General features: G+C 38.4%; 1 protein-coding gene across 3 annotated transcripts in view; it reads right to left on the bottom strand.

Moving 5' to 3' along the window:
* The window catches only part of kat6b (K(lysine) acetyltransferase 6B), a 54,955-nt gene that overhangs the window by 28,493 nt on the left and 2,711 nt on the right, over positions 1 to 23,751 (bottom strand). For all 3 annotated transcript variants that reach the window (XM_079841972.1, XM_079841974.1, XM_079841973.1), the window contains exon 2: positions 22,429 to 23,301. In XM_079841972.1, coding sequence (XP_079698098.1) covers positions 22,429 to 23,055 — 627 coding nt within the window. In that variant the 5' untranslated portion in view covers positions 23,056 to 23,301. The remainder of the gene's footprint in view (positions 1 to 22,428; positions 23,302 to 23,751) is intronic.

Genomic DNA, 23,751 nt, shown 5'->3' with positions numbered 1-23,751 from the left:
TGAGGAAACCCTCTCATTCACTGATCCGCTCCCCGCTACGCTCTGCTCAGCTCACATGCTCTGATAATAATAGCTTTGTTGGACTATATTTTGATAATAGGTCCAAAAAATAGGTCTATTTTGCATAGAACTGAATGAAGAAAAATATATTGATATTTAAAATTCTGTCCAATTCTGTGCTTGTACTTTATAAATTCAGATTTAGTAAAATTATTAGTGATCGACCGATATTGATTTTTTATAACCGATACAGTTACCAATTATTTGCATGTTTATGTGCCGATAACCGATATATCCAAGTTATCCAACCAATATTTGGATTTATATTATATATTAACAACAGGCTAAATACATTTACAAAGTCTAATGTTTTCAAAAGGAGAACAGAAATAAATGAGAGGTGAGTCTATCAACTCCCCATAAACATAAGCATTAGTTTTAAACTAGTTTTAAAAGGTTTAAGTGTTTAATAGACTAAAGAGTGAATATTTTGTCAGAAAAATAAACAAAACCGCAAATACATCATAGCTATTACAGAGTCCATCTCATATGGCACTTTGTCAGAATTATTAATAATGTTTTTGTCTGTCTAGATTATGACTTTAAACAAGATGACAGAGCTCAATCAGTTTTCATTTATGTGTTTACACAGAACGTCTCTCACAGAGATAGGCCTAATAATACATTTTCACAGAGCTGTAATTATTTCAATGTTTATTATATAAATGTTATATAGCAGAGGTTAATATAATTTAAGGAGTTTTAAACGAGTGGGTCTCGTTTAAAGTTACATACGGTGACTAGCCTATATGCTGGAGTAACGGCTGAACGGGACTTCACGAGATGAGCATAAACAGAGAGAGAGAAATAAAATACTTAACTACTAACATTTGACTACTGTAAAGATTACATTATGTAAAAGCCTTCAAAAAGGCAACAGCCAATACAACCAACACACACACACGCGCAATAAATCTGGTACTTCTGATGAAGGATAAAGGATGCCCAGCAGGATGTGTCCTGAATTGTGCACGTCACCACACACACGCCTTGCCGTTTCAACGAGCGCTGTGATACACAACACTGAGCCTGTGTAAATATTGGCAATGGGATGTTATACAACTGCAAGAGTTGTAGCCAGTGCCCTCTGAACGAGGGTAACGCAAGTTGCTGATGCCAAAAGAAGATTAGAGAGAACCAAACGGGCTCAGTGAATAGCTCTCAAGATAAGACTGTATCTTTCCTCCCACGAAAGCCTGTGGCATGCAGGACGTGTGTAGTGGAGATCAGAAAAAGGTTACATGGAATCTGACGGGAAAGTCTGCCACCACACCCTCACATCTCCAAACAATTGCATCTAAATCTCCACACGGGTTGTGTAAGCCCATTCAAGCCCGTGTCCTTAGATTCAGCATCACACGCTCGCAAAAACACACCAGTCTCCCGAGAAGAGAAACCGGTAGAACTTGAGTGTAAACAAGCGAGCAATTCAGCTCAATTCTCTCCCAAAAGGCTTGTCAGCAAGAGACAGAGCGATCTGTTGGGGGATGGTGTATATTAGATGCAGATGGGGCATTAGAAGATGGAGCAAAACTACATCTAGTGGGTATGTTCTCTGTACCATCTCAAGAGAGCCACTCAGGCTGAGCTCCCCGCTGTGCCGTGTTGATAAATATTGAGTGTCTGTTCTGGTGAGAAACCTGTTGAGAGTAATGCCAGACTAATTGTTTTATGCAACAGGCAATCAATCCCTAGCCTACTAATCATTTTGGCAGACCATCAATTTGCAGATGGGTTATTCATAAACATTGCAAGTTTTCATTTAAGTGCCAATTGAAAGGCTCCAATCGATGGCCCCTGAATGATACGCAAAGCTCTTCATACAAATGACGATTTGGTTAGTGCTCCGAAATGAATGTGTGCTCATAGCTTATAAAGGGCTTCTCTCCCCGAGGGCAACATAATCACGAAACACAACAAAAATCCCACCATGCACATAATGCTTGACCTCAATTGCCTCCAAACAATAATTCCGTTTTCACGCACAGAAGGGAAAAAGCACAGGAACCGCCATCTCATATAAATACAAATAAATCTTCTACTGCAGCTCTACATACCACATCATTCAATAACATTAGCGCTAATTTGATTTCAATGGCAGAATTCCACTGCCTCTCGATAGATTTTTTTCTGCACGTGAAACACATATACTTCATACACAGTGTGTTCATGTGCACAAAGATAAAAAAACAACATAGCTACTTGAAAGCCTGGCATGTTTGACGTGGAGTTAGATATGATCTGAGAGTAAGCCACTTGATATGTAGGAAAAAACGAAACAAAAATAAACACACGCAGGCAGATTCTCACATGACTTCTTCTAAGCACTCATACAGAATTTCTGTATTTATGTCTGTATAGCCAAAATGTCATTATGGCAGTGATTACATGCACTATTTAAGCAAATAAATCCTGTTAGACAAACCAAACCCTTATTCCAAGAGAACTAGAACTACCACCACATTTTCTCCACTGCAATTTATACAGTTCAAATTTACAACATACCTTCAGTTAGAGCTGTACTATTCTGAATAAATTAAGCTATTTTTTTTTTTATTCTTCCACAATGCTGAATAGACAACTAAACAAAATAACATGTAATAAAATGCTGCAGTCTATTTAAAATGTTTAATTAATCTGAATAAATTATTTAAAAAAAAGAAACAAGATTTTAATGACTCGCTCATAAATAATAGTTTTTTTTAATGGATGAATCTGCATTTGTGAACAAATCTCTTGAATGACTAAGGTGCGTTTACATGGAGCACTGTAATCGGTTTAAAAGTCTGAATGAAAATGCTCCATATAAAACACCTCAATCTGAATAAAAATACCCAAACCGATAAACCTTTTCATGAACCGATCAAACGAAAAATTCGACCATGTAAACAACCTGATCCGATTACTTTTGAGTGTACGTCTTTTCTGTGACGTGATGTACAGCGCGCGCCGTGCTCACACCAGGCTAATGTTGACAAGAGAGGAAAGTAAATTTTTCTGAGGTGTTAAACTTTTTATTTCGTAACAATTATGAACATACTGTTGGAATTATGACACAGACATTGCCTGGGTACATCATCTCATCTTGACAGCGTTTGTCGCTTCAACTGCGCCTGACAGAAGAATGTATTTTTCTGAGGTGATTCTTACACTTTACAACAAATAATAAATAGCTTTTATAAAACTGTGGAAGTCCAGGTGGCCGTTGAGAGTTGCCATGGCAACGGGGAACATTCAAGCTGCTGGAGAGGACATGTCAACGTTTCTCTCTGTTTCTCGTAAGTTAATGTATATATATAAAAAAGTTCAACTGCTTTATATTGGTTAAAGGGTAACTAAACCCTAAACCAACTTTTTTTAGTTAATGATCTGTAATACTGGGGCTTTATTAATGCTGTTCATTGATTCGAGTAAATGTTTTGACATTTGAGTATAAAGTGTTTTAATTCTATAAAATATGGTGTAAAACCGCCAAAGTGCTGCCCTCTTAAGGTTGAACGGTGGCTACTGCAGTTGAATTTTCCTATTGGATGTTGTGGTACATCGTGACGTAGGATGGTACCTCCAACGGCTCACTATCCGCGCCCCTAGCACGAGCTCACCACGCCCTCAGAAATGTTTCCCCCAATCACACGATGAGAACGGCTTCACTCCAGTATGAACTGTCATATTACATGAAGTAAATATTATGAATGAAACTGACGTGACACTTGCTTTAACATTGTATTGAAGAAAATACGGTTAAATAATGCAGTTGTCAGTACACGTCAGGCTTTTCTTGCGATATTATTGCCGCCCGTCATGTGTACAGATAATTTTCATACATGAGACGCGCTTTCAAACCCTGACACGCAAGTGGTTGCCGCGGACGCAGATAGATTAGGTCAGTTCTCTTGCGCGGCTGCTTCACTAGCATCGTCTGCATCGGGAGTTAACGCAGTTTGAGTCAGCGGCTCGCATTGATAAGGCTCCGGGTTTGTGTCTGTTACAGACAATCCACCCTCCTCCACTTCAGGTGAAGGTAGGAGAAATGACCGCTCTGTTGCAAAGCTGGCGTCACTCCAGTCATTCTCCATCTTTGCGACTCGCGAGTCTGACAGCTGTCAATCAATCCGTCACTGCGGGTCTCAGGTGCACGCCCTCCACTCAGCCCCGCCCTCGGTTCATCCCCTCTGTCTCCGCCGGGCTCTGCCCACTTTTCCAGCATTTTTTGAAAATTGCCAGTGGGTGGAGTTAAGCTCTGAGCAGGGGTTTAGTTACCCTTTAAGTAACATTACCCACAGTCTACTTTAATTACTTGTGTTAATATTTTTACCTCTGTGATTATGGTATCTTTCCTTAATCATCTGAAATATCTATGCGTTTAGTATTTATCTACTAGTAATGATGCGGACGGACGGAGTACATCTTGAATGCTTTCATTCATGTTTCACCATATATACTATGTTTTTATTAATAATTTGGGTGCATTTTTTTGTTAATTTTCTGTTTTTCAAAATAAATGAATTGAACTCATGAGTCCGCATTCATCATTCACAGCTGTTGAAAAGGCCATTGTATAGGACATACATTAGGTTAAATTACTGCATGTCCACCCACAGAAAAATACAGACAAATAAATAAATATAAAAATTAACAACACAGAAATATTGATCCACGAACGTCACAGTTACTATAACTGGCAACGTTACGAATCTGATCCGCAGACAAACTGTGCGCGCATGTCAAAATGATTTCGATTGAAAGCATCAGCACATGTAAACACCAAATTGGTTTAGATAACGTCTCATGTAAACAGTCCACTGAATCGTTCAATCGGAATGATTTTAATCGGAACGGCCAAAAAAGTGTGCATGTAAACGTGGTTATTTATTCAATGACAAATAAAAAAACAATAATGTTAACAGTCAACAATGTTATCGATCCAATCGTTGAGGCGGCAAGTTACTTTCCAATAGGGGATTTGCTCTATTTTCGCTAGCATAGACATCAGTGTGCATATGAGAACTATAAACTTTTATCCTAGTACTTCTGTGATAATCTGAATTGTTGCAACACAAATAATGATACGGTGTGGTTAAAAAGATTGTTTGTGAGCCTATAACTGGTCTCTGAATCAGCGGCGGCGCAAACACAGACCTGAATGTTCCGGTGTGATTTTGTCAAAGGTTTAATAGATGCAGGTGAATCGTTGTCATTTAGGAATGAAATCTTGTGGGTGTTTGAATCGAGATTGCGAACTTTTACAGATGAATCATGCAGCTCTACCTTTAGACCTAACCTAATAAACCTGCTGCCTTCTGTGTAAATGTTAATCAAAGAACACAAGAAAAAGAAAAACTTGTTCAGTTGTATTTTTTTGTGCTATTGCCAATTTGTTTATGTTCATTTATATTAGTTCAGTTGTTTTTGCTGTGGTATTTTGGTTAAAACCATAGGCAAAAGTTCCTTGTGTTAAGTCAGGCTACTGATTTGTGTTCATGGTATCACAGGTCAAATAGGGAGCGACATGAGGGTGAGTAAATGATGGAAATTTTCATTTTTAGGTGAACTATTAACCCCTCTTTTAACCACCCCACCTCCACCACCGTGACCATTTGGTCTAAGTTCGGAATAGCACACTTCTTTTGTACATTGTTCATAGTATGCAAACTTTCAGTAAGCATAGAATACCCAGGTGTCCTACTAAATTTGCCAACACTTGATGCACAACAGAGCTTAGAACAGAACACGGTATCCACAAATGACATGTAATCGACTATACACCTTCCATGTCCAGTGTGCTGGATAAACCAGAAGTTAAATCAGTCACACTTTTAAACATACTTCCCGAATCATTAATTGATGACAGTCTCACGTCAGTGTGAGCACAAATATGTGCTGACTGGTGGGTAGTCACTGACTACACCCTGCTGAAAATTGTGACAAATATGCTGGAATGTTTACAAAAGGAACATTCCACAGATGACACAGCATTCCCATCTAAAACGGGCAATAATAGCATGTTACTCTGAGACGGGTCTATTTCACTGAGGGACACGAGTCCTTTTACCTGAAACACTCAGCTCATTAATTAACAATATCCTTCTATTTAAGGCAACATCACAAAAGCAACACCTCAACATGCCTTTCTCAGTCGTTTTGTCCACTAAGTGGAGCTAGCGCACATCCACACCAGACTGATGACAGAACGTTCTTTGCCGTGTTTGGCTCTGAATTAAAGGCCAGTGAATCCTGACTGCAGTGGCTGCACAGGGAACAAGCAAGTGCTACAGGTGCAAGTCTGCAAAAACATTCTGCAAAACGTGTGGCGCCGATGACCGCAGGGGTGTGTACATGTGTAAATTTGAACAATGCAGAAGTGAAATGCTGAGGGGAAGAACATGAGGTCCTCTCTGATTTTTCAAATGGACGCTTTAGTTAATTCTCACTATTAGCTAGTTGCTTATTAGCATACACATTACTAGGATATTAGCTGTAAATTAGTACTTAAATAAAAGCACATATTAATGCCTTATTCTGCATGACCTTATTCTACATCCCTTAATCCTACCCAATAGCTAAACTTAACAACCTTACTATTAATAAGATGAAGGAGTTTATTGAGGCATAGGGATGCACCGAATATTCGGCCACCGAAAATTTTCGGCCGAAAATGCCCCCAAAGTGCATTTTCGGTTTTCGGCCGAAAGACTTTTATCACCGAAACAACATGGCCGAAATGTTGTGATGACGCAAACAGAAACCGCGACCTGCACGTGCTTGTCTGAAGCAACATGTCTGCGGTGTGGACGTATTTCAGTATATCTAAGAAACACCCACGTCTGCTCCATGCACACGAGAGCTCATGTTCTCGATTAGAAGAGGACCAGACTTCACTGTGAAACCGAACGCAATCTTTAACAGTGGGCATGTTTTAAGCGCGGAACACACTTCAATCTGGCGGCAGCGCGCGCGCGTGAACGCGATCATCTGTGAGCGCGATCGATCATCTCTTCCTTAAGAATAAACATGAATGAACATCTAAGCAGTGTTGTGCCAGTTCACAGCTTTTCTGAACTAGTTCAAGTTCAGTTCATACATGCTCAAAGTGAACAGTTCACGTTCAAAGTTCACAATTTTAATTCTGAACTAGTTCAAAGTTCAGTTCATTTAACTTTTTTCGTGAGATATTCAAATAAATACTTTTTTTCACACTACGAGCTAGAAATCACTATACGTTCTTTGAAGCTGCTCATTGTAGTAGACATTTGCTCATGACACTGCAATTGTCGGTGTCCGTCTCCGTGCCATCACTTCCACTAGCCTTTTTTTTTTAAATTGCAGCGCTTTCTCTCACTCTCGTCTTTGGTCTGTCTCTCTCTCTCTCTCTCGCTCCTCTAGCCCTCCGCGCTCTCGTCGTTGCCTGCTACGCGGCGTTGCTATGCCTACCCCGCTCTGCTGCAATTCATCACGGGTAACGTTGTGCGGAAGCCAGTATGCTATTCAATTCTCAGCCGGACACTACGTTGCCCGCAATGCATTGCGCACACAATGTCAAAACCATTTCTGTCTGGTGATACATGATTTAAGCGGCACCAGCGAGAATACAGGAGGGAGGAACTTTCTCTCGTTGCGTTTCAAAAGAGAAAACAGATGTCACTCAGTTTTCAATGGAAAACAAATTCCAACGTTCATTTACAGTGATGTCTGCCGTTCATGACACATAATGTGAACTAATTCACGTTCAAGTTCTTTATTAAAAAATGTGTTGCGTTCAGTTCAACGTTCACGAAAAAATGAGCGTGTTCAATGAACGCGTTCTTTTGAACTCGTTCACGCACAACACTGCATCTAAGGTGTGTTGAGGATACATTACAACTTACTGTCACGTATCATATGTGGTGTAATCGCTCAGTCAGTGTTTCAACGGCGGAAAGACCTCACTATAACTGCTGTAAACTAAACGGTCATGTAGCATCACATTTACCTCAGGCACCTCAGTGTCCTCAGCTGTTAGTTCACTAGAAAAATCAACTCTTTCACTAAATATATGACCTATATTAGCCGTTATATTCATTATATTCTACTTAACCTGTTAATGATATCTTGATTATTTCATTTATGTTTAAATAAAATGACAGACACTGTGTTTAAATGATTCTATTTCAACAACGAATTGGATAAAAAACTATTTTATAATTAGATTTAGAAGTTATTGCAAAAACTGCCTTATGTGAAGTGTACATGTTTGTGTACTATGTTATTTGAGTGTTGATTATTAGACCTAAAAATACATAGCAAATGAATTTAGGCTAATAGTTTGGGCTCTGTTTTTAACCTTTAATATTAATGTGCAAGTAAGGGCTCCCTATATAGTTTAGAGCAATATCTTCAATAAACTTTTAGTTATAATTTAATTAATTTAAGGACAGATACTTTTTTTTTTTCAGTAAACCAATAAAAATAAATAAAAAGCCATTTTTTAAAACTGCTGTACCGAACCTGTGCACTTGTTCTGAATGCACTTTCTTGTAGTAGTCCTACAGAGAAATTTTTTAAATGCACTAGACCTAAATGCACTTTGTTTTTATGAGAGAACATTTAATTTAAAAACCTTTCTGTAGGCCTGTACATTATTATTTAATGTACAAATGAGTGGGGTCAAGTTAAACATTTTAGTTAGAATTTTATTTTATACTGTGCATTGTTGCAATGTGCTAAATAAATATTGGCATAACTTGTAATTGATTTATTCTTTGAAACTTTAATATTAATGTATGCAATTGCAATGCCTTGATTTTAGTAAAGTTAGTACACAGTCATAGCCATAAATGCAATGGTACTAATAATTGGCATAATTTCTTTCGGTGTTTCGGTTTTCGGCTTTCGGCCTTGGTTTCCTCTTTTTCGGTTTTCGGTTTCGGCCAAGAATTTTCATTTCGGTGCATCCCTATTGAGGCAAAAGTCGTAGTTATTAATAGTAATAAAATTGGACCCTAGTGTGACCCCAAAAATATAAAATAGCCTAATAATATTCAGTTATTTGTAGTATGTGATGCTGCAAATGTACTATTCTAAACAGTCTCAGGGAAAGTTTTTTTCTCTTCTGTTTCATAAATAAATAAATACATCCAAAATATATAGGTATATGAAACTCAGGACTAGACACCCAAATGAAACTAAGCTCTCATGCATTGAATTAACAAAAAAAAAAACAATAGACAATGAATAAGTTAAATCATGTGACATTAGGCTTGTCACTGTTTTGTACACTTTCAATGAACATCCTTCAACATGTTATTCAATAGGCCTTTACCATGATTTGTTACTAGCTACACAACATACATTGTAGTGCATTGTTTAAACATCAATACATGTTTTATGAATAATGTCAAAATACTTTCACGCACAAAATGATATAGTGGAATTAGTGGAAATGATTAATGACTACACATCCGTGCTCTCGTAGTTCTCATACGCCTTCTAAGATGAAAGCACAGATAACTCGTTGGTCTAGTTAAAAGTTATTTCAATAGTATCATCCACCATATTCTTACTGGTCCTGAAAAGATAAGTATGCATACTTCTGCATGAGGCCAAAGGTTGTGAAAAATCAAGCACAATGAAGTTAGCGAAAATATATATCAATACTAGGGACATGAAAAATGACATGCTTTCAAAATAAAGGAAATTTATTTAAAAAGACATAAATAAAGCACTGCTAATTAATGATGAATATATGGCTAACGTTTAAGGCTAGGCTACATGAGCCATTACTGTCCCAATACCGTGAAACAGTAACAATCAGTAAAATCACTTAGGAGCAAAGTAAACATGGGCTTCAATCCACATTAAACGTGACTGCTGTGCCTCTTATCTACATAAGCTTCCTGAGATCCCACCTCGGATACCCACAAGTAAGGGCATATCACTGTTGAATGGAGGCGTGCATGCATTTATGCCTTGCCCTTATCCCAGAACCAGACACTAACAGTAATTGACACGTAAACTGTGTCTCCTGGCTCGGTTTGCGAGATCCAATCCAGTGACATGAACATCAGCATCATCTTTCATGTGGTTTGAGACCAAATAGAGTCAGAGCAAGAAAGAAGTATGATTTTATTTAAGCCTGACGACGTCTCATGCTTCAGCGTGAAAGAGGAATGTAGGGCAGATCTGTTCTAACGCTGACCCGTGACTCGTCCCATTACATTTTCCAACAGCTCTATTAGCTCATCCAGGCCTCTAAAGTCCAGGAACTTAACGAAGATGGCAGGGCTATTACATTACCATTACTTCATTCAGGTCAATCTGCCCGAGGAACAGCAACATGGCACACGGTCAGGTATCGGAGACTCGGTTTAGCTAAGTGACAATTACTGCAGCCCTAATTAAGCCATCTCCACTTCAGGCTGTGTCTGACCCTTACTAATTATGCATATATGTGGTGGCAGTGGCTTAATGCTTAGGGACTGGAGTTGTTAACACAAAGCAAACAGGTTCAATGGCAACAAAAATTGATCCAGGAGCTCTAGAGTTACACAGATCTCAATCTTGCACTATCAATAGTGACTTTGAAGAAACCACTAAGCCTGAACAGCAAGTCAAAATTTGAACTACTGGCCTTGTGTTGCAGAGGGCCTTAGACATGAGTAGGACTGGACGAGATGACCTAAAATCAAAACGTCGATTACAATTAATGAACAATTATATTGTTTTTGTCCTCATATTTCACTGACAAGGTATGTACTGTAAATATGCTTGACTATTAAAAGGTGGGAGTTCTCTACACCATGAGAGTAGAGTTATTTGAATGCATTAGTTAGAGAGAGATTGCGTGTGTAAATTAGTCATACCGTCTCTTTATTAATTGTGAAGCTGTGCGCTGTATGTAGTTACTTCAAAAGTAGAAAAATATGCTATAACTCTTGAGTTTCTAAGCTACTTTAGTGATAAATCACAGGACAGCGTTGACAATGAGTTTCTGCACTCCTCTCTGTGCGAGCGATCTTCGCGTGAAATGTCTGTATGTTCGTGTGTCACAATGCATCAGCGCAGTGATACACATCCGATGGTCTAAAATTGCTTTAATGTCCAAACTGGCAAGCCTTAAAACACATACAATTGACAAAGTTTACTGAAGACACAAGTGAAAGTGATCTGGCTTCAGGGCTCGTGCGTTGTCAGAGACACGAGGTGGGTCGGCTCTCTGTGTCACGGAAAACAGCTCGCGCGCACTGAAGTGCCATATTTTCCATAGTGATGTCATTGAATGGTGTAAAATCATTTGAATGTTCAAACTGGCAAGCTTTTAAACACATTTGACAAACTTTCGTGAGGACGCTGTCTGCGTGTTGCCTCCGTGTTGCTTCCATGCCACTGACTGGATGGAGCGGAGTCATGTCACTACAAGCGCGATAGTATGTTTTTAAGGGCAAAGTATTAACAGGATTAAAAAACAAAACCTACATGGGAAAATGAAGTCGATTAGAGGTTCTGAATTTCGGTTTCGATTAATCGTCCGGCTTTAAGTATGAGTTTCTTCACATAAGCCACAGGCTCTTTGAGACAGCTGTGCAAACAATAATGCTGGTTGAACATTTGAAAATATACCAGATACATGGGAAAAAAAGTGGTATTGCTTTGAAAGGAGCATTTAGCAGAAGTCACAGAGGAAGGAGATAGCATCAACAAACTGCACACTGAATTTAACAAATGATTCAAAACTCATACTAATAAAATGTCCCCTATTTTGGTTAGCTAACTTAAAGGGCACATATTATGCCCCTTTTTACAAGATGTAATACAAGTCTCAGGTGTCCCCAGAGTTTCAGATCAAAATTCCTAACAGATCATATAATATACCATTTTGAAAATGTCAATTTTTGGGTTAGAGAAAAATGAGCAGTTTTGTGTGCGTCTCCTTTAAATGCAAATGAGCTGCTGCTCCCCACCCCAGAGGGCAGAGCCTTCACAGCACGTGAACACACAAATGAAAACTGAAACATGATACATCTGTTTGGCTTTGATTATGATCTCTATCGTAGCCATGCTCACGCAACATTGCATTTCTTCATCATCATGAACATATGCATGCGTTTTAAAGCCATATCACTCTCAACCTTACAGTCTATGCTCTCAACTTGAGCACAGTCAAGTCAACTTTATTTACAATGCAGATTGTTTCAAAGCAGCTTCACAGTGTTAAACAGGAAAATAATGCAACAGAATTTTATTTGGCCGTACAGCTGCTCCGGAGAAAACCGCTCATTTCAATTATCATACAGTGACAATGTGGGCAGATCAGTAATTTAGTTTATATAGTTAATTTAGTTTACTAATTAGATTAATTTGGATATTTAGTTGAACATTTTGAGAAAACCAAGCCAAAGGCGACAGTGGCAAGGAACCATAATGGAGCAGGTGACATAATGGAGAAAAATAAACCTTGGGAGAAACCAGGCTCAGTCGGGGTGCCAGTTCTCCTCTGGCCAATTAACAAACAGGGTATGATTATTACTCTGGCAACTTTACAGGTCAGGGGTCATATTAGATCGGAATATTTGAAAGATCGGAGTCATCACGCCGGAGATGGGTTTATTGAGGATGACATATCGATTAGACAATTATTAAATTGCAATATTTGAAAGATCGGAGTCGTCACGCCGGAGACGGATTTTCACACCAGAGCACACACCTGACGCATGCGCACAGAGAGCTGGATGTCGATGCGTCCGTGAGTAGGCCATTAAACTAGACTTGTTCCCTTTCATGTGTTATTGCGATTAAACTGTCAAATGCACACAAGGATGTGTCAGAAACACACAAAGTTCACATGAAAAGAGTTGGTTATGTCTGTGCACCTATGAAGCATGTACAGAAATTGTGTGTATATTAGATCTGTTTACTTAAGTGAAAGCAGTGTAATATACAGTACCTACTGCTATATCTGCTGTTAATATGAATCAATCAACAAGAGATAAACAGAAAATCACTCACTGCTCTTGACTGAATGAACTTTAGTAGCTTTATTAAGAACACATTTCTTACTTGAATGCTACTGTTAAATTCTCATGGTGGACTCTGTACAGCTCTCTGAGGGCGGGGTCTATGCCAATATGGCAGTGTCCATCAAGACTCGTGGGCGGGCCCCGTGAAATGTGACATCACTTTGCCAGGAATCTGCAAACGGCTTTTTCTGAGACACTGCTTATGATTTATGGGGATAAAAAAAAAAAAAAAACGGAGTGGGTGGATTTTTTACCATTATAGGGTGGTTGTGTACACACATCGCCAACACACATTTATGTTTAAACACCATGTAAAAGTGAATTTTGCATAATAGGTGCCCTTTAAGCATATCAAGTTGTTTTCCTGCAAAAGTTCACTAGTAGTTTAGAACATTCTTCTGTACTCCAACAGCTGCATCAGTAAAAGCCCTGTTCACACCACCAAAGACTTTATACAAACTTTATACAAATGCACAACTACTTAATACAGTAACAACCAATGGGACTGAGGACACTGGAAAGATGGTTATAAACATTACTAAAACAACCACAGGAACACCTAGCGACCAACCAGTAGCAACATGCAGAAAAGACTTGGTGGTGGTGACTGGTGACTACTTTAACACCAATCAAAAATTTTTACCTATCCTTTTACCTCAGATTAGCACCAACCATTTGATTAAATATTTATTGCAGCTCCGCATCGAGTTAAATGTATATAAAATGTTAATATAAAAACAGTATAGTGTTTTCTATTTATAAAATGGGACTGAAAATATAAAAAAAATGACATTAATCATGTATATCACATAATCAAGTATAATACATTTGTTAACTTTTGTGTATTATACTTGTTAACAACAAGTTAACAGCAAGTATAACGGGTGTAAATGGGATATGTACACAATATGACCTGATATCGATTCTCAAAAAACTCTAATACAATTACAATTCAATTCGATCCAGGGCTAGATTGATTGATATATTAATATTAATTATGTGTCTGCCTATTTTACACAACCAGATACATTTTCATTAAGTCACAAATGCCAACAAGATTTGTAACATGAACATTTCCCTGAAAATTGCACATTCTGTATCCCAATTAGGACATCCACAAAAAACAAATAAAAAAAAAAAACTAGTTTTTTTTTTTATAATGGGAAAAAAAATAAAGTCACATGAGATCTGATGAAAGTTTATGACATGACAACAGTCAAGAAGTCTTTCAGGCTTCTGTGCTAAAATGTGCAATGTATAAAATCTAGTGCTAGGTAGCTTCAACTAACCGGGGCAACACGGTTGTCGATCCCTGACAGGTATGTTTAAATGAGAAGGCACACGTTGGTACTGGAAATGCATTGACGGAAATTGCGAGAAGATTGACAAAATGAAGGACTCTCTTGAAAAAAAATAAAGTTTTTTTTTTACGTGTTGCATCTATACATCATATTGTTAGTCATTTGATCTATGTGTCAATCCATGTCGATGTATTGTCACAACCCTATTGTTTAGGTATAACAAAGTAAACTAAAAGGTTTACAAGACCACCCCTGATTAAGCATCACCCCTTTACGGTCCCAACCGGACTGTTTGATTAATTTTAAGTTATACTTTTGGTTGCAACTAAAATTTTTATGGCAAGATTCTGTGGATTCTTATGGAGACTAAAGTAAAATGTACAGCTGAGTCCAAAACGCCATAAAGACATTTCTAGAAAGCGAGCAAATTGCATCAGCCACAGCTGGTAAACAGTGGTCTAGTACTGGTTCAACACCATTACTGAAGAACAGATGTAATCAGCAAAGCTTTAACAGACCTTCATTGAATTACTATCTTTTAAACTAAGCAAGAGTTTCAAGAACGTCAAAAAGAGAGGCCAGCCATGAGATCTAATACACCTTCAACGCAAAATCTAATCCTGCCAGCTAATGGGACAAAAGAAAGCCGGATTTGGCCCTCTCTTTTCTCATAATTTAACCCCTCGCAGAATATGATAAAGAGGCCTGGAGCAGCTGCAGACTGACCAGTCCCCAAGCACACAATTAACAACAAAAGAGCTCTTTTAATGCATTGAGCTAATCAGCAGCCAGCCCACCACTGCAGTCCCCCTGAACCATCTGCAAGACGGCAGACCGTCTCCGTGATTGTGAAAAAAAGACTGGCACCATACTATCATGTCCTAGGGTCAATGAAGCACATTGCTTAGCAACAGTCAAGCCCCCGTGCATGGAAACCAAAAGCTTTTGCTTTCAAAGAGCAACTCAATAAAGGAGTGGACAAGGGAATGTGCTCCAAGATTTGATTACCAAATGGCCTCCAATTGCTAGCTGACCACTGTAGGAAAAGAGCATTAAGAGCCACCTAGTATGGACCTTAAGTGACCAGCAAGTGATTGACAGAGAAACACATTCTTTACATTTTCATTGGTCTATAGACTATTGCCACATTGTCTCTAAACTATGAGTGACATGAAAGAAAGACTTATAAAAGCAACTACATGTACCCCAAACGGAAAGATAAAGGATGTAAATGAAGTTTGGAAAAAACAATCTGCATTCTTCAATGCCTTGACTGATGTAGGAATAATTTTAAAAGTATTATATAAGGTTGTAGATTCTTAAACAAATATTTTGAAGAAAAGGAACAGACGCGGTTGAGTCCCAAGTTGAACACAATAACCATAAACACAGGACACCAGAATTGGGTAAACAAATTCTGACATGGGTTATAATGGGCTGTTCCATCAATGTCAGTTTCACATCTTCAGAGAGTGGAGTTCATAACAAGGCTCAATTTGCCTAGAACAAAGTAGGGATCTCTATCATTAAGCTTGCAAAGTAAAGTCAACATGACATCAAAAATAAATAATAAATACATGATAGTGGTCTTATTGAATGATTCATCCGTGCACATTATTTCAAGAGTTAAAAACAAAAAGTTTCAGCTCTTGCTCACATAACAAAACTCTCTTACTTCAATCAAGCACTCTCCTCCAACCAGATCCATTCAGGCAAATAGCCACTTTCACAAATCCAAACAACTTCTAAATTATAAAATTGTGTCACATCCTACATTTTCATTTATTAAAAACACTGGAAGTGTTTTACATTACCTAAGTGCAATGGGTTGCAAATGCAGTTTCATGCTGACGTTAGATTTTTAAATATGGGAATAGCACCTGTAAAAATCATTGCAGAAAGGTCTAGATTATGAAGCTGTAGGACAAACACAGTAACTCACAAAAGATCCCTCAGTCAAATAACACCGCTACTCCAACATCTGCAGTGTATCATGCCCTCATTTAGAGAACTATCTTGGAGCAAACCAAAGATGATTTAGGAATAAAAACATGGTCTACTCATTTTTCACAGAACATTTCAATCACACAATGTTAAAATCAAACCCAAGTTCACTCATGTGGATGACAAAGCGGTTTGGGGGGAATGGTGAAGAAACCCTTTACCAAAACAATGAGTTGGGGTATGGTTTTGAAATATTTCAACGATTTAGGACAACAAAGTCATTTTTGCATATTTTCACATTGGACTCAAACTTCCAAACAACGGTCTTCCTAGATGTTGGTGGCTCTGGTAAGATAGTTCATGTTAGGGCTGGACGATTAATCAAAAAGTAATCGAAACAGAAAATCAGAACAGACATAATTGTCCCATGTCGGTTATTTCGGTTTTAGTCACGTGACTCCGCCCCATCAGTCACATCAAGTGCAGTTTGCATGCACACGGAAAGATTCAGGAGCAGTTATCTTTGTTTATACAATTTGGATGCTCAGAATTACTATGCTAATTGTATGTTTTACAGTTTACACAAGTTAATCGCCATTCTTATATGCAGTGCTACATGCACACACAGGGCGGCGCGCAGGAGCCCCGAAGCTGGATAACTTTCACTTGCGTCCTAATGAAGTTTGTCAATTAAATGCGTTTAAAAGCTTGCCAGTTTGAACATTAAAGCGATTTTACACTATTCAAGAACATCATGACAAACATTTCCGTTCAGTGCTCACAAGCTTTTTTCTGTGACACAGAGAGCCGACTTATGTCATGTCTCTGACAACACGCGTGCCCTGAAGCCAGATCACTTTCACTTAGGGCTGGGCGATATGGCCAAAAAGTGATCGATAAAATCTTTTCATATCAGTCGATATCGATAATTATCACGATAAATGTCAAATATTTATTCCTTTCAAATTTAAAGGCAGATTTTTGCTCCCGAGTGAAAATTGTAGAAACCAGATTGTTAATTGTGGTTTTAAACTACTTTTTATTGTCAGAATATGACAAACACTTCACGTTTTTGAATTCCTTACACTTTTCGTGTCATTTTGCCTCGACAAAATAAATTTCTTAATAGTAAAAATGAATGTCTTAGTTTCTGCATTTGTTAACGGGTGATATTGTTTCTAGTCATGAAACAGGTTTGTGTTGCCTGACTTTGGCATATATCTTCGGCACAGCTTGCAGTGCAGGCTGCAGTATTAATAATTTTTAGGGCTGCAGCTATCGATTCTTTTTGTAATCGATTAATCTATCACTTAATCGATCGATTAATCGGATAAATTTTTTCCCGTGTTTTTAAACAACCAAAACAAATAATGCATAACGAAAATGAAGAGGAAAAGCAATTTAATTTATTAATATGCACAACAGGTTTCATGCTGTAATCTAGCGCTGACATCAAAGTAAATATCTTTTATGAAGATTTCTACACCTGCAGCATTTACCATTAGGCTACTAACAAATAATATATCATATGTGGTGAGCCTATTTGCTATGGTAACCTAGCAACCTGTGTGTGTGTGTGTGTGTGTGTGTGTGTGTGTGCGCGCGTGCGTGAGGCTTCCTTGCAGTTTGGTACAGCAGAAATACATACATTCATTTTAATAGAACGCTGCATTTGGCTTGCATCACTTGCATAGCGGTGCATTTAAGGTGAAGCATTCGTTCGAAAAATCGCGTCACAACATCACGTCCCGGTGTATACAGTGAACGCAAGCTGAAATTATTGTTGCGTGGCTACATAAAAGTTTAAGCATATGTGATGCATTGCCACGATTGGTCTGACTGGCGCGAGAGAGAGAGAGAGGAGGGTGCATGCGTGTGTTACTGATTTTCTACTATCAGTTCTGCGCTGCTCTTCGCGCGAAAAGAGGTCTGCCTTCAGGGCGCGCGCTCGTTGTCAAAGACACCGTGTCACAGAAAAAAGCTGAGCACTGAACGGATAAGTTTTCCGTATTGTTGTTTTTGAATAGTGCACAACCGCTTCAATGTTCAAACTGGCAAGGCTTTAAAAGCATTTACTTGACAAACTTTATGAGGATGAAAGTGAAAGCGATCTGGCTTCGGGGCTTGCGCGCGCCTCGCGTGTGTGTGGCAGCTGAACGGTAATCAACTTACATAAACTGTGTAAAACATGCAGTTACTCTAGTGATTCTGGGCATCTACAATCTAAACTAAATTCAAAATGTATCACGCGCTATGGTGTGCTTCCTGAACATAGAACAGCGGTCCGTGTGAATCAGATCCCTGCGCGTATAGTGCGAGTCATAGGAATTTAACGAGGCTTCGAGGCAGAATTTTTGCCTCGAGGAATTTTTGTAATAGAGTTAATCGAGTAACTCGATGAATCGTTTCAGCCCTAATAATTTTACATGTTTTGTCTCTTAGAAATGCATATTTGACTGGGAATTGACATTAGTAGTAGCTTGAGCTAGGATGCAGATGTAAATTTGTTCATTAACAAAAACACGGACATCTGTAAAAATTGTAACCACCTAATTTTTATATGGTAAAATTAATATTATGACTGAGTTTTATTAAAATTAACCATTGGCATTTCATAGGATCATAGATTTCTATCATGATAACCACAGTTAAAAACATATATATAGCTCTTCACTACCATGGTAAATAGACATGTGCCGGTAAACGGTAATACGATATACCGCAATAATGAACATGCACAATATTGTTATCGTGGGCACTTCAAAATACCGTGAATAATTATTTATTTTTAGAATGAATTTTAAGAATACTTTACCCATCAACCGTTTAAAATGAAAAACACGTCAAAGAGGAACGCGCACTGATGTAAATAGGCCGTGCATGAGCCGAGCACATGGCGGAATGAGGAGACACGCTGAAGTGCACATTCTGTATTCTGCATTCTGTGCACACAGTATTTAACATTGGTTCCTTCATTAACAAACTGACAATGAACAATACTTCTAAAGCATGTATTAATCTTAGTTAAATGTACATTTCAGCATACCTATTGTTCTTTATAATTATTTTGCACTTTAATCTGTTTTAAATATTTGTTTACTTTGTACATTTTTGTGTGTTGCTTTATTGTATTTAAATGTTTGGTTCTTTTGTTATAAGAAAGTGATTTAACCTGTTATAGTATGACAACACTTTTTTTGCAACTTATTTCAATATCGTGATAATACCGTATACCGTGATAAAAGCTTCAGCAATTAATCGCAACATGAAAATTTGATACCGGCACATGCCTAATATATCTATATGGTTTCTATGGTTTTTGTATGAAAAACAGTAGACCTAGCTTAAAACATTTAGTAAATGCACAAATTCTATAGCCACATAAAAATACTGTAATATTCTATCACTCCTTTAATACATTCAATACACGTCTACATTAATAATATAATACAATTCTACATGAATATCCCACTTTTCTGCCACAGTGCAGTAATTAGTGTCACAAAAGTAAATTCATGGTAAATTATGGATAAGATCGAAAAGCCTTCTAACTGTATCATTGAGCAGTGTTTCTCCTGTTTGTCAGCGCGGTTTCATCTGGGTTTAAACTAGTTTAAATCACAGAGACATTTGTAATTTTCATTAAATGCACGCGCTTCTCACTGGATCTCACAGCGCTGTTTAGTGTTCGCGTGACCGATCAGAGTAAACGGATCTCTTCTAGTGAGCTCGCTGCCGTTTGGACTTTGACCCAAGCGGATAAATGGTCTGTGTGACGCGGTTAAAATGAGTAACAATTCGTGCTACCTTTTATCAACAAATTTGTCATCTTTGGATGATGACTCAAGGTTAGTTAGCGTGTACTTTTGATGTGCAAGTTAAAAGCTGCACGCTGACTGGCTCTTGTCATGTTTATTTCTGCTGTGTGATTGGGTGTTAGAGTAATCTATATCTAGTAAAAATGTCCTGAGTTTATATCATCGTTATCGACATTATCACAATCCGATATATCATTTATCGGCCTAGCCCTACTTTTACTTGCATCCTCACAAAACTTTGTCAATTGTATGCGTTTTAATATCTGCCCGTTTGAACATTGAAGCAATTTTAGACCGTCGGATGTGTATTATGTTTAACTAATGCCTGATATATAGTGACACACGAACACTCATACAGACAATAGCTCACACATCACGTGAAGATCGTGCACAGAAACTTGTCAACGTTGTCCTGTAATTTATCAGTAGCTTAGAAACTCAACCGTTATAGCATAGATTTGTCTACCTTTGAAGACTAACTACAAACCACAGTCATAATTAATAGAGACAGTATGACTAATTCACACACACACAATCATGCTCTCATTAATGCATTCAAATAAATGTAATGTAGGCCTACTGTGCTAATGTATCTGATGTACAACAAACAGAAATCTGTAAGAAATGTTATGACCCATAAACACGCGCTCCAGCCCTAGTTCATGTCATTGTATGAGAAATTTTAGAAGGAGTATATCTGTTCCTGACACTTGTTGTGTACACTAGCATTTGAAACTCTGCTGAGGTCTCAAAGCAACACTCCACACTAACAGGCTAAACTTTGGATAAAGACGCTACACACAGGGGTCTAACAATACACTCATGACATGACTCGGTTAGATACATGATATTGTCACAATACTTGAAACAAGACAAAAGAGTTAAAATGATTAATTCTAAAGACAAACTGTTAACATGTATGGTTCATTAAAATGGTACATTTTGTATTATATCAGGGATGGACTTGAATAGGCTTGGACTTAGTTGTGGTTCCCAATGCACAGGGCAATGATGACACCAGAATAGAAACATTCATGATTCTGCTTAGCTAAAAATACAATTATGTTAGAGACATATGCTTATACTCTGTCCATGAATACACAGGGCTTGACGCTTAGTTTACAAGACCTACAAGCACCCTCATAAAGACACTCTCAGACATGACCATGCGTGCAAAATCCTATAAGATTTATTTGAAACATTGATGCAATACTACAACTTCAACATGCTTCTCGTTGTTTTTGTGAGGTCTCTAAATGGCATCTTAACTTGTTTGGCTTCAAACGGTCAAAAGCTAATATTTTGAAACACACAACACACCGGTCTCTCTTCATCACCCACCATTGTATTGGTGAATCTAAGGATGAGAGATGTACCACATCATATTGTCTTGAGGCTGTCTACACTGGACGCGACAAAGCGAACATTCCAAATCCATCCGTCCTTTGTATCAGTAGTTGTGCGAGAACTTGGAGTATGGCAGAAATAGAATGGGTGTCAGTTTACTATCAGAAATTAGTTGTTTTGCACTACATTCAGTGTATTCCACCGATTCGATTTACTTTTGCCACGTTGTTCACTTTTGGTGTAGACACATTGTTTTGGTAGTTGTGACGTTTAAAGTAGATTCATCTACTTTACATTTTCCTGGCACACTGGCAGTCCTTTTACAAACTTGTCCATGCTTAGCACATAACCATGCATCAGTCATTTATATTTTTACACAGCCCCCTGCAATACCAAATTCTGATTTTTCAATCGCACCACCTAGCGGTCTGCTATTCCACAACAACAACAACTGCTGCCTGCAAGTGATAAAAGCCATCTTGAGGTTATAAAATGTGTCAAATTAATATTTTGTGTCAATTACTTATTTTTGTGGCAAGTAGCCGCATATTAAGCAGGATCATTTCACAGTGGGGTCTTGTATCACCCTGAAGAGGTTTCATTTGCATAATCGACTGACTGTACACTATCCCATAAGCCTAGCCGAGCCCCCCAGTTTGGGAACCACTGCATTATTTGATGCGAAAATAAATCAGTCTAAACTTTCATTTTGGGAGAACTACAAACAATACATACTGGCACTATCAACAATGCATTTCGTATTGCAATATATTGTGACATAATATATTGTTACACCCCTAGCCACAAGTCTGCTTTACACTGAATAAAGAGGTTCCCAAAAAAACCCAAAAACAACGCAAGTTTCCATGGTCGTTCATGGGTAAAAGATGATTTTCAGAACTAACATTCACAGCTTTTCAGAGAAGCACACAGAGCCTATATAGATGCAAAAAGTTCTAGGCGTACCTGGTCTCTCTCATGAGGGAGTAGTGTCACAGGTGGGAGGTCGATAGCAAAGACCCCCAAACTCCTGAAGCAAGCTTTTCCTCCCAGTCCACCACTGTTCATCCTGTAGAGCGGACCATCCTTGAGCAGCCGCCCGTTGTTAACCGCACGTTTAGCAGCTAGCCTCAGCCTCTGCTGAAACCTGGGGTTCGCCACAACATTCACCAGGTCGCCCTGGCTTCTAAGGAATCTCTCTATGTTCCTTAGAGATGAGCCAGCCGGGACGCCCAGACCTTCGATAGCCCTCCTAAGGATTTTATTCCAATCCACATGACGCAGATCTCCTGCAGGTATCACAGATCCGACCGAGACAGAGCAAGAGCCAGAGCCTCCCAGCTTGAAAGGTGCAATCCTTCCCGGGTTATCCGGGTCTTTGTACGAAGCGCACCCTTTGCTGGTAACCTTAAGGATGGATCCATCCTTCACAGCGAGCTCCAGCTGCTGGAGTACGACACCCTTGTCTAGTCCATGTGAGGTTGAGACGGCATGGCAAATCCGCTCCTCCGAAGGCCGCTGCTTCTGCCTTTTGATCTTCTGAATAGCCTCAAGAATCCACTCTGTGTACAGGGGATTGGCCAGTTTCACCATGGTGAAATAAGTTGTTTCATTAAGGTGTGATCCATGAATACATTCCTTTCTTTTAAGAGCGAACCATACGCATCAACAAACAAAAGCCAGACATTAGTACATGCCGAACAGGATATGAGATTGCTGTAACTCCTCAAAAATTAGACTGGCTATTCATTTCTTTTCCCCTTTGTTGAAAAAAAAAATCCCTTGTGGTTGTAAAATCCAAAGTCAGAATACTTGCTGAAAAATCCTTTTGAGTTACACCTGTGGGTGTGAAGAGAAGAAAAACAGAAAATCCATGTTACTTACTTTGCTATAAAAACTCTCCGGAACTACTCCAGAAATAGTTACATGGGCATGCCAAACTTGACCTGGAGGGTTAAGCTAAACAACACTCAATATGTGTAAAACACACATATGGATTCTTACATCTCAAAGTGAAAAACAATGCACATTCGACTATAACCTCAAAACAAACAAACAAATATTAAATATATAAAATTTGAATAATAAAAATATAAATATAAACACACACACGTGACTTCAGGTGTTAGGAGCACACATTCCATAAAAGGAAAAATCAACAGTGAAAACCAGACAAACCAGTACAACCATGAGATTTAAGAATGAAGATGTTATCACATTTTGATCAAATGTGAGCCACTTTATGAGAAAATTAGCTGGCACTCAAATATGCCTACAATCACATCAAAA

This window comes from Gobio gobio (assembly GCF_949357685.1).
Source record: "Gobio gobio genome assembly, chromosome: 18".
NCBI lineage: Eukaryota > Metazoa > Chordata > Actinopteri > Cypriniformes > Gobionidae > Gobio > Gobio gobio.
Note: the sequence above shows the minus strand (reverse complement) of the source record. Positions and strands in the feature narration are given on the sequence as shown.